The sequence below is a fragment of the Harpia harpyja genome, chromosome 20 (genome assembly GCF_026419915.1).
Source record: "Harpia harpyja isolate bHarHar1 chromosome 20, bHarHar1 primary haplotype, whole genome shotgun sequence".
Lineage (NCBI taxonomy): Eukaryota > Metazoa > Chordata > Aves > Accipitriformes > Accipitridae > Harpia > Harpia harpyja.
The window spans coordinates 10,160,740-10,176,942 of record NC_068959.1 but is presented as its reverse complement, the minus strand read 5'-3'; the positions used below and the strand labels follow the sequence as shown (position 1 = coordinate 10,176,942).

The 16,203-nt window shown below is 43.8% G+C and overlaps 1 protein-coding gene across 1 annotated transcript; it reads left to right on the top strand.

The window, feature by feature from the left end:
- Positions 1-10,482: 10,482 nt before the first annotated feature.
- LOC128134323 (ovomucoid-like) lies at positions 10,483-15,981 on the top strand. The gene is made up of 8 exons (XM_052771944.1): positions 10,483-10,608; positions 11,596-11,615; positions 12,399-12,535; positions 13,060-13,117; positions 13,400-13,536; positions 14,140-14,200; positions 15,233-15,342; positions 15,822-15,981. Exons 1-8 carry the CDS (start codon positions 10,554-10,556, stop codon positions 15,865-15,867), a joined length of 624 nt encoding a protein of 207 aa, XP_052627904.1. The 5' UTR covers positions 10,483-10,553; the 3' UTR covers positions 15,868-15,981.
- The last annotated feature ends 222 nt before the right edge of the window (positions 15,982-16,203 follow it).

Genomic DNA, 16,203 nt, shown 5'->3' with positions numbered 1-16,203 from the left:
TAGAAGAATAGGCTGAAGGCAAATGTTCCTGACTTGGAGATACTGTGGGTATTGTACCAGGGAACGAGGCCGTAGTACCTCCGTGCCATTAGTGTCCATGTTGGCATGTACTTTTCAAGATGATTTGTAACTAACAATGGCTTATTGTACTTTTTTTTGGGTCTGTGTCCTAGTGTAAATATTCCTTTGGTTTATATAACCTTTCTGCCATTTTCTCTTAAGGTGTTTGGCAGAACATGCTGCTTTAGTCTTGTTTGTGTTACTTGGTTATCCTCAAGGATAAGACCTGAAAAATTTTTTTTGTGGACTTTGGCAGACTTTTACTTGGACTTAGCTCTGACTGCTGGCTTTTGCAAGCCTTTGCAGTAAAGCTGTCAAGATCCAACTGAATGGCATTAGCTGGGCACAGCCGTGCCAAAGCGTCCTCTGTGGACCTCATTGTCTGATGACATCAAAGGCAAACAGGAACTGAAGGAGGCACAAAGTTGAGGTTAAGTCAGAGAAAACCAGGGAAGAAGCCAAAGTGGTCATTAGAGCGAGGTTTCCATGCAGTATTTGCCAGTAGGTTTCACGTAAAAGTACGTAATGGAATAAATCACTAAAACTGGGCCAGAAAATGGAAAAGCCTGACATTGGAGTTTAAATATCCCCCCAGGCTCAGGGGGTGTTTTATGAAGCAATATAACTCTATAAAAGTAGGGCAACCTTCTTCTCAGGGACAGAGCTGTTTTCTGTGCCTCAGAGTTGTTTTTCAGCTGTTCCAGGGTTACTTACTGAGTGTGTGTTAATTAGATGATTTCCTTCTGCTTTGTGTTGATGAGGAAGTGATGGTCAGGCAAAGACAAGCACATTCAAGAGGAAGCATTGAATTTTTGTGGCTTAGGAGAGAGGTAGAACAACCAGGTTTGGAGTGTCACTAAGAGACTTGAAAGGTGGTTTTAAGGTATGGTTGACTGAGCTGGGTGCCTGCTTGGCCACAGATAGAGGAATGGCTGGATAGATGGATAGATAGAGATTACTATGCTGGGGTACACCCAAGAGATCATTTTGAGCTCAGTGCTTACCAGACTGCAAATATATTCAGTAACCATCTCCAGTGTGAGGGTGACAGACTCTTTGATGCTGCTTAGCCTACTACTCCATCGCTTCTCAGGGGCATAATGCGGCAGAGCCCCGAGGCTGACCGTTTTACTCACCTTGGGCAAAAGCCTAAGCAGCTTCAAAATGGTCAGGTTACTCTCAAAAACCTGTCATGCTAGGAAAGCCTGTTTTTTAACTTGGAAAGAGGCACTAAAAGGATCAGATGCAAGCATGGATTTAGTCCTGCTTCAGCAGACTCTTAATTTTGCATTCTTGCCATGAACAGAAATAGTTGCAGGTGCAGCCTTATACCCTGAGTCAAGGATGCAGTGAAGAAAAAACTGACTTTCCAGTGCCTGCTATGACTGCACTATCAGGCATCTAAAATTTACTGCTGAAACACAGCTGGTCCAGCTCCGCACACTGCCTTGCAGCCACTGCTGCAGCCCTCTGGCTCTGGAGAGCAGGGACTGAGCTCCTAAGCCATGCCAAGGGCTGATGAACGTCGACGTATTTCACGCTGATGATGGTCCAGCCTCAGGATTCATGACCTGTAGATGCACCGGCGAATATTACAGAGGCAGTATTTTAAAAATATAAATGTCCTCTCTCCTTTCTTGTTTGTCTAACTTATCTTTATAGCCTTATCAATGTTTTCTGAGTCTACAGTCATTTTTCTTACAACTCAAAGAGGAGGAAGAATGAGGTAAATCATTTAAATCTTGATTGATAAGTGGGATTTAGAAAACAATACTTAGCCTTTTCATATTGAGCCAAAAGGGTTTTTTTTCACCATTTATTTGCACTAACCCTTCTGTGACTTGAAAAAAAACCAACACAACTTTTCCTTGATAGTGTCTGTACCTAAACATCATTCAAACACTTTCCCAAAAAATCCACACCTTTCCAAATCACGTCTGCTGATTATTTGCCTTGTTTAAACTTTTTTTCATATGCTGCATATGCTAGAGAGGCATGTGGATGGGTCTAGATACTCTGTCACTCTTTTGAGGGGTGCTTGAAAGTGACAAGGCTCATCCTACTGATTTTTAAAACTGTTCTCTTTTCAGAAGAATATTCAAATGATTTTTTTTTTTTACCACTGTTATAACTATATGTTCCTCAAAAAAAAGAAATCCAGAAATAATTATACAAACTCATTGTATCAGTTGCACACATCTATTTAACTGGCAGTTAGCAAAGAAAATAGTTTGGGAACTGAAAAAATTTCCTCAGACCTCTGTATTTATAGGATTATAAACTTGGTATCCACCCGTTTCATCCATCAATATGTTCACACTCAGAAATGTTCATTCTCTTGTCGTAATTTAATGTTTGATACAATTTTATTTGATTCTTTGCCATGCTCTGGGCTCCGGTTGCGTGCTCTCCGCTGATCAACGAGTAGATATGAAAAAAGCAGAAAGCAGAAAGCATTAGCGGAAGGGAGCCTGTCTCCAGCTGGCAGACATCCACTCAGCCTAGGAGGGTTTTCCAGATTTTCACCAGCTGAGGTGCAGCCCCATAAGTTTAAACATATTGTGAATCTGCAAACAAAGAGCATTCACATAGCGTATCGCTTCCTGCCTATTTTTCATTCATAGAAGTGAAACCTTAATTTCATTCAAGCCCCCTGAAGAATGAGGAATGTTTGGAAACGGATTGCTTTAAACTCTTTTTCTCTGTTCCCTTTAAAGCTTAGCTGTAGCACGTGCCCCCCGGGCATTGCTGAGGATGGCCAGTCAGGGGCCCCTGGCCAAGCGCCGGCGCAGATCTGTGGCACAGATGGTTTCACTTACACCAATGAATGTGGGATCCGTGCCTATAATGTGTCAGTCCGATGGAAAGAACATGCTTTCTGAGTGACAGTCTCCTAGCCCCTGGACTCTCCCTGTGCTTTTCCAATTTATCCTCCTCTTCTCCCTCTTCACTTGCTGTTCGTGCTTGGGGGGAAATTGTGAAGATTTAACAGAGAAAAGAAATAGCTGAAGAAAATAGCCAGAATGGAAATCCAAATGATGCAGCATATAAAGATGGCATAGGTTTGTTGACTGATAGGATTATAATAGTCAGACACAGTAAACCCACTTCGTTGTTGGTGGTTAACTCAGATGAACTCTCCTTCACTTGCATTATTTGGAAGTTTTATTTACATTCCCAGCACCCATCCCCTTTTGGGAAAATGGGCATACTGAGTCTCTAATGGCAGACTTTCCCTTCTCCAGAGAACGTGGGACACCCAGGGACTTGGGAACAGCAGTCATTCCAGTGACTAAGAAGGAAGGCAAACCAAGAAGCAGCCTGAACTCCCATTGCTCTCCGTGGCACCATCCCAAATAATGTCAGCCGGATGCTGAGCAGGCAGAGTACGATTGGACGTAAGTGATGCATATACCTTCTGTTGACATTTTATTTGGCAGCGGTTTGACGCTAGCTTTCTAATATTGCTATTCTTCACAGGCTGTATTCAAATGTATGAAGAGAAGGACAGCAAAAAAATGCAAAATATGAGACAAGTAGCAGAAATATTTCCTTGCTATGCAAGCATGCGTAAACAACCTTCACTGACAGTATCAGGAAAGTGCAGCATAACCTGTTTCAATAACAGAAAAGGAGACACACAAAACCTTTGCAGACATCAGTGCATTCAGCTCTCCTGAGACAAGAATTTTTTTCAGGTGGCAAATGGGGCACAGTGCCCAAGCCAGGGGATGTATGGGCCATATGGTCATGTATGACAGCAGTTGTCAGGCACGTACTAACGTATTACGTAAATAACTGTATTACTTTGCTAGTGCAAGAGTTTAGAGATGGTTGAAGTCCTGCTATCTACTTCTATGTCTGTGAAATAGTAAATCCCTGTAATTCAGCAGCATGCTCTTTTATGTCCAGCTGCAATGAATCAGCCAGTGGTCTCATTAAAACTCAACCCTGCAGAATAAATGAGATTGTTGCCCTTTCTTTTGATGTTAATAATGAAGGAAGAAGTGTTCAGTAGTTATGATGCTAATAGTCCTTCAGCTATAGAAACTCTTTCCATCCAGTTCCTCCTATTCCAGTCAAATGTTCAAGTTATAGCACCATGATGCATCCTGTCTCTCACCCTATTCTCCCTTTATTTCCCACCAGGGAGAGCAGTGGATTTTTGTTCTTAGCCTATTGCACCCTATCCCTCAGAAAGAAAATCCCTTGTTGCAGCTTTATTTACAAGATTTTTCTTAAAAAGCAAACCATCATTCCTCCCGAATACCAGAAGTTCCTGGTTTTCTTCCCATAAATGAAAGCAACCACCTTCATTTGTCTTTTCCAAACATTATTTCTCTCATGACTTTTTGCTAGTTTGTTGGCTGATAGGGTAAGATCTGGGATTGTGTTTTTGTTTGATGCTCTACTTGCTCCTGTTCTGCATTGCCTCGTCCCATGTTTTCACGTGGAAAGAAAACTTTGCCCAGGGATGTGATACATTGATGTTTCTTGGGACAGTTAATAGGCAGAGTGACGCCTCCAGGTTACCATGGCAGTGATGGACTGGCACCTCCAGGAACCGCCCCTTTGCGCTCCTGGTTGCTTCCTCCCATATGGGGTTTGTGCAGGGACACACAATCTTGAAATGTTTATCTAACTTAAAAACCACTTTAGAATAATTTCTCTCTCATACATGTCATTATCTGTGTATAAACTTCTGTACCTCTAACTCCCTCAATTTGGGCAGAGCCTCAGCTCACCCTGTCCTGAGCTTGCATGAAGCAGGTCCCAGTTCCTGGCCCAAAGGGCTGTGTGGGCTCTCATTTGCAGACCTGGGGCTGGTCCAAAAGCCCCGACTGGCCATTTAGTCAAGGAAATTCTTCTTCAGTTACCTACTACTCCAGATAGAGCTTAGAAGAATCATTATTCCAGTCCTCCTGACCTCTGATCAAGAGCATAAAAGGAAACTATCTCTCGTTTACAGCCACTCCTCCCCAAAACGCACAAACTTGGTGTGTTACTTACCAAGAGAAGGGAGATGTAAACATCGAAGGTTAATTACCCTCTTGTCAAGAACACTTTGTGGTCTATAGACATGTCTGTCAATCTTATGAAACAAGAACTGAGGGGAGTGAGCACTGAAGGCATGTTCCTATGATAAATTAATGAGACTTGGCAGCTCACTGTGAAGAGATGATCCCTGTGCTTCATGGGAGACTGCAACCTGTCTCCCCAGCCACCCTTCCCATAGCCTTTGTACTGTAGTTGCATCTCGGATGTTTATCCCTCTGTAAACTAGGTCTTGAATGCAGTTGTCCAGGGATCAAATGATCTTCCTTGAGGCCTTTGTATTCTTCTGCTGCTCAGTAGCATGCAGCAATTGCTCATCCCAACCATACTGAATTACTTTTCCCAGCCTTGCTAGTTAGTCCATGAAAATATCTTGCTTCTGTCTATAAGCCTGTCTTGGCAATGACGCTCTTTGGTGGCTTGCATAGCTGTCTGAAATTCAAGGGACACAGCCATGATCTCCCTGCCATGTGCTATTCTGATGACGTGCGTGCTGCTAGATGACTGGTAGCTTGAAAATGCCTCATCTGCTGTCCTTTGGAGATGCGTTCAACTATTCCTCTGGTTTATATAACCTCAAAGCAATTTGCTTTCATGGCAGAACATGCTTATTCATTCTATTTTAACTGTGCATTGAGCTATAAATAATGTCTCCTTGCAGATAAGAATTTATTGATTTTTTTTTTATTTTTTTTTTCTACTTTTGGAAGACTTTCTCTTGACCCCAGCTCCTGAAGGAGGCTTTCCCAGCCTTAGCAGTGAAGTTGCCAGATTGACTTTCTCCTGCTAGGCAACCATGAACAGTCTCAACCCCAGGTTGGCTGCTACTTCCCCTCAGCCACCTCCTCATTGTTCCTGCTTGGGTTGTGGCCAAGATGAAATGAGCGCTCAGTGATGCACAGCTGAGATCACTGAAGTGTCAGGAAAACTGATTAAACCAATGGTTTCCTCTGCTTCTGACCAGCTGCAGGATAACATCTCCTACATTCCCTCTGAACCACCTTCCCTGCAGTATGTTCACTTCAAAGAGCAACAGCCTGCGCCATTGTCCAGCCAAATGTTCTGCTGTTTAGTGCCCCTTTTTTCTTCTGTTCATTGTAGCATTTTCCTGCTTTCATGTGAGTAACTCTTGCCCTGTGCAATGGAGCCCTGATGTCCTCATCATCCAGAAATTGCCCAGAGCTGGAGCACAGCACGAGCTGGTGAGGCAAGAAGTGAAGATATGTCCTCAGAGCTGATGCTGCTGAGACCCTTGTCTGGTCCAGGCTGCAGCACAGCAGTGAAATAGCCACTATTTTAGCAGCTGAATTTCTGTGGTGCAGATAACTTTGCTTTTGTTAATTTGTAGGTTCGAATGCTGATGCTCTTCTGGGGAAGTGTTGTGATGGCAGGGGCCCTGGGCTGTTGCAGAAGTGGAGAGACTTTGAAATCATTGAGAGCCAAAAGCATTCTCAAATTTGAATAGTTTATTGTGGGTTTTTTAAGCAATGATTACAATCTACTCTTTTTGTTGTACATGTTAGTGGTCATCCCCCGTAAAAGTGTGCTGGGAGCAATTTGTACCGCTTACCCGTGGCCCTTTAGCAAAGGTTGTAGGAAAACTCTGAGGCTGCTCTCCTGGGTCATGGAGAAGTATTATGCTCCTTCATTAATAAAAACTATCCATAGGAGAGCGTTATGTAAGTGCCATGTACATAAAATAATTCAGGTTGGAAGAGCTCTCTAGAGGTCTCTAGCCCAACCCCTGCTCAAAGCAAGGCCAAAGTCAAAGTCAGCTCAGGGTGCTCAAGGCCTTCCTTGTTTAGCTGGGTTTTCAATATCACCGAGGAAGGGCATGCGTGGCCTCTCTGGTTCCTGTGCCACTGCTTGATCACCCTCGTGGTGAAGAATAATTCCTTACATTTGGTCAGGATTTAATCCTTTTGCTGTGCAGCTCTGAGAAGACGCTGTCTCTCTCTTCTCTGTAACCCCATCAGGGACCTGCAATGTGATCCCCATAGCCAGCTGTTCCCCAGGCTGAAGAAGCCCAGCTCCTTCACCTTACCCTGAATGCCCTGTGCTCCAGCCCCTGACCAGCCTGGTGGCCTCTGCTGGACTTGTTCCCATGTGTCAACATCTGCCCTTGCAGTGGGGCCATATACATTTAATTCATTGCATAAGTAATGTGAAACCATGTTAGCCTTCACCTGCAGGGTACAAAGTTCTGCACATGGTCTTATTAGTTCAGGAACACATTTGCTGGTGTAAGTTCATAAACAGATGGATATGTTTCCATATTGATATGTTTTAATCATATCAGTGACTTTGTTTGCTTTATTGCTTAGTTCATATGGTGCCTTCGGGCCTTAGGTGAGAGCAGATCTTCCGTTTGTTCTGTATCAATTTCTCCAGGCGTGTGGCTCAGTACCTATAGTTATTGGCTATGCCGTGGCCAAGAGAAAGACAAAGATGGAAACTGCAGTCTGAATTGTATTTAGCAGGCATTTTGGAGTGATTAGAGGCAATTTCATGAAACAGCTACAACTAATTATTGTTATTTCCCACTTTTACAACAGCTATTTGTTAATTAAATAACGTGACAAAACCCAGGAATGTTTGGAAAAGTGTATTAAATAATTTGTCATTCATTTACCAGTGTATTACTTAAACTGAGAAGTTGCATATCTGCTAAGAAAATTTCCCAACATCAGTTTTGATTCTTCCAGAGAATACAAAATTGGTACTAGCAAAAACTGTAATGGGAAATGTAAGACAAGAAATTCCTTGGGTAAGTGAAATAGGATGTTGTATAATGGCCAAATCCTGCCCTGGTGTCAGCCCACAGACCCTCTGGTGCTCAGGACCATAACATGTGGTACCCCAAGATGCGGCACTGCCTTTGCTTACTTGCACATCTCTGCTTTCTCGCTGGCTTCTGCACACGCGAGGATTTTCCTTTAGCCAAATGGTCATTAGCCATATGCTGCATCTGACTTTGAGGATTAGAAGACCATAATGAAGTGGATTACAGCACAAGATCAGTGGCAGAATTGCAGACCAAATCCTCTTTCTAACTGTTCTTCCAGGAGTAGCTAAGAACTGAGCAACCTGTCCTACAGCATGAGTTTAGCCAGCTGTGGGATTTTTCCGTGCTGTTTTCAGAGGCAGGATAATCTGGAGCTGTAACCCCGGGTGGGGAGGCTGTGCGTGAGTTTGAAAGCTGGTGATTTCTGGGTGTCATTTTTGTGGCTTGCCTGGGGAGGGTACCTGAGTGGCTCAGGGGAGACTGGTGTTCCCCAGGCAGCACTTAATCTTCACAGACTTGAGCGTCCCTAGAGTGTCTGTGGGTGAGAGAGTGAAGGAATGGATCTGCTGAACATCAGACGGGTGTTGTGATGGTCAGAGGAAATCTGGGTTGCTTGTGCCAGACCCAATGCTGAACCTGGCAGTTGCAGTGGAAAATTTTTCTCTGGTGTATACAGGCAACACACACCAGCCTTTGGCAGGAAGGTGCTCTCCACCCATCGTGAAAGAGGCTGGTCCTGCCTAGAGGACAGCACCGTCCGGGGCAGGGAGCTGCCTGGAGCAGCAACATGTGGGCACCAGGCAGAAGGCAACCTGTCAAAAGCTGCCAGGTCAGGGCTGGGAAAGCTGGCGAGAATGATTCACAGAGATCTTGCTGCCTGGCTGGAGAAGGCAGTGGCAAAGTTCATATTTGACCCAGAAAGATGTACCTCCCTCCAGCTGTGCAGAGACTGTGCATGTGAACTGAAGGCAACAAGTGTGGCATGTGACAGCAGCCTCAGCGTGCTTCTGCACACGCTCAGGGAAAAGTATTTGGCTTCCAGAGATGCCATCCACAAGGCACATTAGGGCAATACATCTTGAAGATGTGCCAAATCGGTCTAAAATATTCATGCATGCTCCCTGTAATTTATAGAAACAAACACAGCAGCATGATTATTTTAATACTTCTCCCTGTGAAGAAACCCATCTCTTTTAGGTAAAAATGTAACTTATATATCCACACAGCCTTGCTGCAGCCTTCGTAACATGCCAGTGCCCAGGACAGGTGATTTCATGCACTACGCAATTTCTACATTTAAGGATCAAAGTATATGCTTTAGACCATTGTGATGTGTCAGACACCAACACAGTTGCTTGGGCTAACTTTCAGTGATTTCAGCTGAATTTCATTTGATTAATGGGTGGTGCCTTGTTTGTTCAAGGGAGCACCTGTAAAGCTTCTTTTGCTCTGTAGCTCCCATGGTGCTGAAGTCTATCCTGAACACAATGCTTAGCTCCCATGACCAAAAAACCCAGGTATGCTTGCCATTTTGGACCTGTGAAGAGATCATGGTGAGAAACTTAGGTCAAAGGCAGAACCCACTCCTGCAAAGTTACACCTACTAAAACAGCAGAGGTCCAGACCTCCTCCTACAAAGGAGCAATTTGGAGATGGCATGAAGGCTGGAGGTGCGAGAGAGACAGGAAAATTGGGAGAGGCTCTAGGTTTTAAGTATCATTTTCTAAAATATCTGTAGGGGGAAAGGACCTACTGTACTTTCAAGCATAGTGGGTGCTAGGTAAGTAGGTTCCCAAACCTTCAGTGTCTTTTGTTCTGATGGTGGCTTGGTGGAACACTTTGAATCAGTCAGTGTGTTTAACTGTGACTAGGTCTGTAAATAAGTCCTCCCTGCTGATGAGGTTCAAGTGATGTTTTTGGTGGCACTTGACAGAATTTAACCTGCTTTCAAGTCTTCTGCTGAGCTCTTCTCTACCCAGGCAGTGAAACTGTCAAGAAGCCTTTTCTTTTATAAACCCGTGCTAAATATTATTAGCTTCACAGGTTAGACACAGTCCTGCCAGGCTCACCAGACAAGGCTTAACTAGTTCTGCTGATGGCAAAGCCACATCTGACCTGTGTTCATACCTAGTGGTGAATATCTGTGAATGTGGGGAAAAACCCCCACCCAAAACCAGGAACGAAAGCAGACTCTTAGCCTGATCTGCAAACAGGGTAGTACTGCGTGCGTTGCCTAAGCTGCTCCCTGATGGGAGATGTCCCTCTGCAGAGACGAATGAAGGACCTGCTGTTTATCCCCCTCAATATTTTGTGCTTCTTACACTTCTACTAGAATCCTAGAGAGGTTTCTTTTGTCTAAAAGGCTGTTTGTTTGGTTTTGACCACTGAGAACATGTGATACTTGTCTCAAGCTATTAACCAGATGTGCAGCCAAAATCAATTGCCTAGCAGATGCAGACCATTACCTCAAAGTCAAGACCTCAATAAATATTACCAGCCTCATTGTACTGGTGACAGATTCTGCTGGTTGTTTTATGTTACAGTTGAACGGTTTAGACGTTGCATTTGTATATATTTGCAGTTAGCCTTGGAGAGACCATTTCATGAGCAGAGCAGGAGCAGGCAGCTTGCAGACTCAAGAAATACTTCCACGATGACCACGGCAGGTGCTTTTATGCTCCTCTCCTTTGCGCTTTGCAGCTTCCCAGGTGAGTAACTCTCAAGGTGTCGCAGAGGCTTCATGTCTGAGTCCTGGCTGTCTTTAAAAGGATAAGATAGTGGCTTCAAAGAGAGAAAATCTTCTCCTACAAAGAGCTAGGCTGCCTCGGTACCTTGGCATCACGTAAGATGCAGGAGCAGATTGCAGGACAGTCTTAAATGGATCACTGTTGTAGCTGGTTGTGTGTCATAAATACAAATATGCAAGTGGAGTTCTGTGCTGGTAACTAGTACTGTTATACTTTTTACACTATTGTTTAAACACTGTTACACTGCTTGTACATGTTGTACAATTACAGCAAATACATAAATACTTGAAACGAGGCCATAACGAGGTGGTTGGGCCTCCAGTAACTAGTCACGAAAATATTGTAATGGCACAAGCAAGTTTCTTTGCAGGAGCCTGGCAACTTTCCTGCAATACTTTTGCTGCTAATGGAGAAACAAGAGATGAAAACAAGCCAGAGTCTGATGTTCTCACTGCATATTTACATCTGATGAAATTACAAAGTCAAAGACTATTTTTTTTTCCACACTCAGCTGCTTTAAAATGCATATTCCTGACAACAGATGCTGTATGTATTTGCTTATCCTGTAGGTGACCATTTGCATTTATCTGCATTGACTCAGGTTTCTTTTCAGATATCTAACAAACAGCAGCTCTTTAGGGTCAAAATGGATGTGTAAAAAGATAAGGAAGGAAAAGCTATTCTATTTTCAATTAACAAGTCTATCTATCTCAAAATAAAAAAGAACAAAGCTCTTCAAAAATGTGTTTCATCACAGCCAGCAATAAGCAATGCTATTATCAACATAGAAAAAAAATTCATATATAGTTTATTTAGTTCAGGAAACCAGTCACTGGAAATCATTCAGTTTGGTCCTGCATATAGGAATTTTACATCCAGATTTCCAGCTTTAACTGAGGTCTTATATTGGCTTTGTTTCACACTTTCTGCCTCTCTTTTCTTTTCCAGATGTTGCCTTTGGGGTTGAGGTGAGTGGAAGATTTCTTTCTGTCACTTTTCTCAGGTATGTGGCCTGGTAAAGACAAAACCAAAGGAATGGGAAAACCCTCAGGCCTGTAGCTGCTTAGCTGTTTTTCATCTAGCTTGAAATTAGTGTCATTGTAATCAGATTCTACAGCGTAAAACATTAAATTATACTGTTCTTGGCTCTACATCTATGCTGTATGTTAATAATGTAGTAGCAGCAATGATACAAAATTTTTGGATTAATTAATTTTTCACTAACTTTAAACTGGTCTAAGCTTTAAGCTGATCATATGTGACTGGTTCTAAACTCATAGCAACTGGTATCAGAACCTACCTGAAGGCAACCTGCTAGAAAGAATAAAATACTATGAGATGCTCCAGCTTCCACATACTAGGTCATTAGTCTTGCTCCTCTGAAAAAACCGTGATCAATGTGTTGAGAATGAAAGAGTAATAACAGAAGTGCACTGGAGGGGCCACAAGAATATAAAAACAAGGGACCGACTGATAGCCAGGATAAAATGATGCCAAGTGAGTGTGAAAGACCACCACTGATTTACCCCATCTGGAGGGCTGCAAGGCTATAGCCCTCTCCTCCTCCTCCTCTCCTGCTGTGTGGGGAGGTCTTTGCAGGAATGATTCACTTTTTGCCAGATTGACCCACCAGCACAAGTTTGTGCTGTGGTAGTGAAAAACCCACTGCAGGTTATATCTGGTCACTGTCTCCCTGAGAGTTGTGAATGTAAAATGTCTTCTCCACCCTGTTGCTGTATGTTCTTTGGCAGGTGGACTGCAGTACGTATCCCAACACCACAAATGAGGAAGGCAAAGAGGTACTGGTCTGCACCAAGAGCCTCAGCCCCATCTGTGGTACCGATGGAGTCACCTACAGCAATGAGTGCCTGCTCTGTGCCTACAACATGTACGTACTGCACAGGAGATCTCAGGCAGAAACGCTCAGGACTCTTGGCAGCATCGCTTTTCAACAGTGATCTGTCATATGTCACTTGTGTCAATTCCTTCAGAATGAGCTTGGGTATCATTGCGTGGTGCTCTGTTGCCTGGACACTGCTTTAGTCACCATGGCTCTCTTTTGCCGGTGTAATTTATTCAGGGTTTTCTTCTCCAGCTCAAGGATCAGCCAGATGACAACCCCTAGGGCACATCTTATCACAGCAAAGCAGAGCAAAAAGATGGAGAGATGCTCTGCTCTGAACTGCCCCAAATGGTCCTAAAGCTCTCAGGGTCTTTACATCCCTGCCAGCCACTCAGTGCTAGCTGGTCAGGGAGGATGGCACTACCTTCTGAAAAAAAAAAAAAAAAAAAATATATAAGCCTGACTGATAGAGAGTCAGCTTTCCCTTGTATTAGTTACATATTTCCAGCACCTAGGATGTAGCAAGACGTCTTTGCTGAACTTCCTAATGTTTGTCTTTCCCTCTCCAGAGAATATGGAACCAATGTCAGCAAAGACCATGATGGAGAATGCAAGGAAGTTATCCCTGTAAGTGAAACCAAGGGCAAAACAAGGGACATGTCCAGCTTCTGAGTGGCCAAAGCTGCTTATTGACTCCCCCAAGAAATAATTCAAACACTAAATAAGAGGACATATGGGATGTCAGAATCTTGCATTGGTCATCTTCAAGTGAACGGTCATCATAGTGACACACAAAAAAACATTTTTCCTGCTGTGGTGGTATCCTAGGTGGCCAAACAGACTCACCAGATCTACTTGCTTCCCGTAAGCAAGCCTTCACCAGTGCTTTGTTGCATGTTCCCTCAACAGGTGGACTGCAGTAGATATCCCAACACAACAAATGAGGAAGGAAAAGCGGTGTTGCTCTGCAACAAAGACCTCAGCCCCATCTGCGGTACTGACGGGATCACCTACGACAACGAGTGCCTGCTGTGTGCCCGTACCCTGTGAGTACTGCGTGTGCAGAGCTTTCCTGTGAGGGACAATGAGTGCTTAGCACTCTTGGCAGCTCCTCTTCTGAATATCAGGACTTCTACCAAGGCCTTTTCTGTAAGGAGCTTGGACTTTGACCCCCCTCCTTCCTGGAACTAGACCCTGTTTTGCTTTGTGATTAGAAGGAAAACTGTGCCTTTGATCTACAGAGAGAAGTAGAGAGCTGGGTGGGGATCTAACACAGGACAGAATGCTTCCCTTAACTAAGTTAAAAGGGTCTGTGTGGCAGATGCTGCCTTGCAGAGGACACCAACTAACCATCTACATTGTCACACAACTTAGCTACTCATTCATCCTAACACCCTGGACCCTCCCTTGTCCTTCACATCGTGCAATAGAACAGCACTCTGGCAGGCTGTGACACCACCTGAGCTGGTATCTAGAGCCATGTGGACACCACCTGAGCTGGTATCTAGAGCCACATGGACACAACCTAAGCTGGGTGTCTCCTGTACCCCGTACGTTGTACCTGAGGCTGATCAGCGTTGCTGGGATGTGGGGTTTAGCAGACCGGGTTGCTTGCGGAGCTTCCTAACGTGGGTCTCTTCGCTTCCCAGAGAGCCTGGAACCAGTGTTGGCAAGAAGTATGATGGTGAATGTAAGAAGGAAATTGCTATAGTAAGTGAACTGCATGATGAGGGACTGGGTTTCAGTCCTGCTGATGTCAGGGGAAGCACTGCCAGTGTCTGCAGCAGCCCCCAGACCAGCAGCATCCTACAGGAGTGTAACTGCTGCTGTGCTTCAGCGCAGGGAAGATTTTGCTTTCTCCACACGTAATACACATTACCTGTGCTAATGTCGGAAAAGGAAGAGGGTGACTGCACAGGAAGGGATCAGTAAAAGAGTAGTAGCAGAAATAATCCACCAGGACAGAACCGAGAATAAGAACAGCGAATGGCTTTTGGCGTCAGACCAATGGTCCATCAAGCCCATGATGACTTGATGCAGACCCCACTCTTAGCAAGGGTAGTAAGGATTGTGTAGGAGAGAGTAAGAGTAGAGTGAGTATGTATGGGACTTCTACTCTTCCAACCTCCAGCTATTTTCAGGTGACGGACCTCAGCTAGGTGCAATTTCTGTGTAGTCAGTAAGCCTCAAAAGAGTTCTCCTCCATGAAATTCCTCAGCCTCTTCCTGGACTCATATACATTTTTTGCACTATGATACCACTTAGCAAGTGTAGCACCCATTGCACAAAGAAATAAAATCCCACTCTCACAGTATCCAGCTAAGTGCTGATCTTCCTTTTTTAAGACTATGGGAGAGATACTGCACCCTTATGCAGGCAACAGCACCTACACTTCTCCAGACACCAGTGTTTTTCCATTTAATTTCCTGGCCAGGTTGGGAACACGGTGCAATATGATCACAAGCATGGCACGTTCAGCAGGTGAACTGCTGCTGCTTAGAAATGCTGTGGTTGGGTTATGATATACATCTCTTCAAACAGGAAATTATGATCTGTTTTTATATTATTAAATTCTTCTGGCATAGGTGAAACTGACACCTCAGTTTATATCAGATTGTGCAAGGGAGTTAATTATTTTTAGTTAGGTTGTTATCATTAGCACTGCAGCTGTAGCTTGGGGTTCAAGCCCTTCTGCTACTGACTCCTTCATATCCTTCACATCAGATTTTTTTTTTTTTTCAGGTTGACTGCAGTGACTACCCTAAACCTGTCTGCTCACTTGAGTACATGCCTCTCTGTGGCTCTGACAGCAAAACATACAGCAATAAGTGTGACTTCTGCAATGCAGTCATGTATGTACAAATATGGATCACGTTTGTGTTATCAGTTGCCTCCTATAGGCACAAGTTTGCACAGTTGCCACTTTCTTGTTTGCTGACCAGTGTTGATTAGGGATCTGGGGCATGAGAGAATACCAGCTATCATTCCAACCATTTATTTTTTTCATTAGAGCATACAAAGAGCTATGTCTGGTTTGTTAGTGTGAACGGTTTGAAGACCATTAACCTTAATGGAATTTTTCTTGCATGTTGCAAGGAAAATGAAATTTGAAGTTTCATTACAGTTTCCCCCCAAATATTTTCACTCTTAAGAATGGGTTAAGTCATTTCACTCATCTCAATAATCAAATAGCTAATGGGACTCTGAGTCTGCAAGTTCTTTGGCTCTGGGGAAGGATCCTATCTCACGCCTTCTCTAGGGGCCAAGCAAAAGGACAGATTTTAGCAGGCAGGACTCTATCTAATCCATTTTTTCCTCTCCTCGATTTCAGGGACAGCAATGGGACTCTCACTTTAAGCCATTTTGGAAAATGCTGAGTATCAGTGCTGAGAGAATTCACCACAGGATCCCCACTGGCAAATCCCAACTAAAGATCTCACCTCAGTTCATCTCGCCCTCTGGGGAACTCAGCTCACTCCTCATTTTCTTTCTCAATAAACTAAATCAGCAACATTTCTTTGTCTTGTTTCATGTGTTGCCTCAAGAAACATGTTCTTCTGATTTGTTGAATGATGATGCCAGGCTGAATGGGTTATGTGCTCATAGCTCTGGGATATAACAAGAACAACATCTTGGTCCCCTCCCTCTCATAAAAGGCAGAAAACTAAATACAGATGCATAAACCTCAGAGCTATGTGACTTTGCGCATAAAT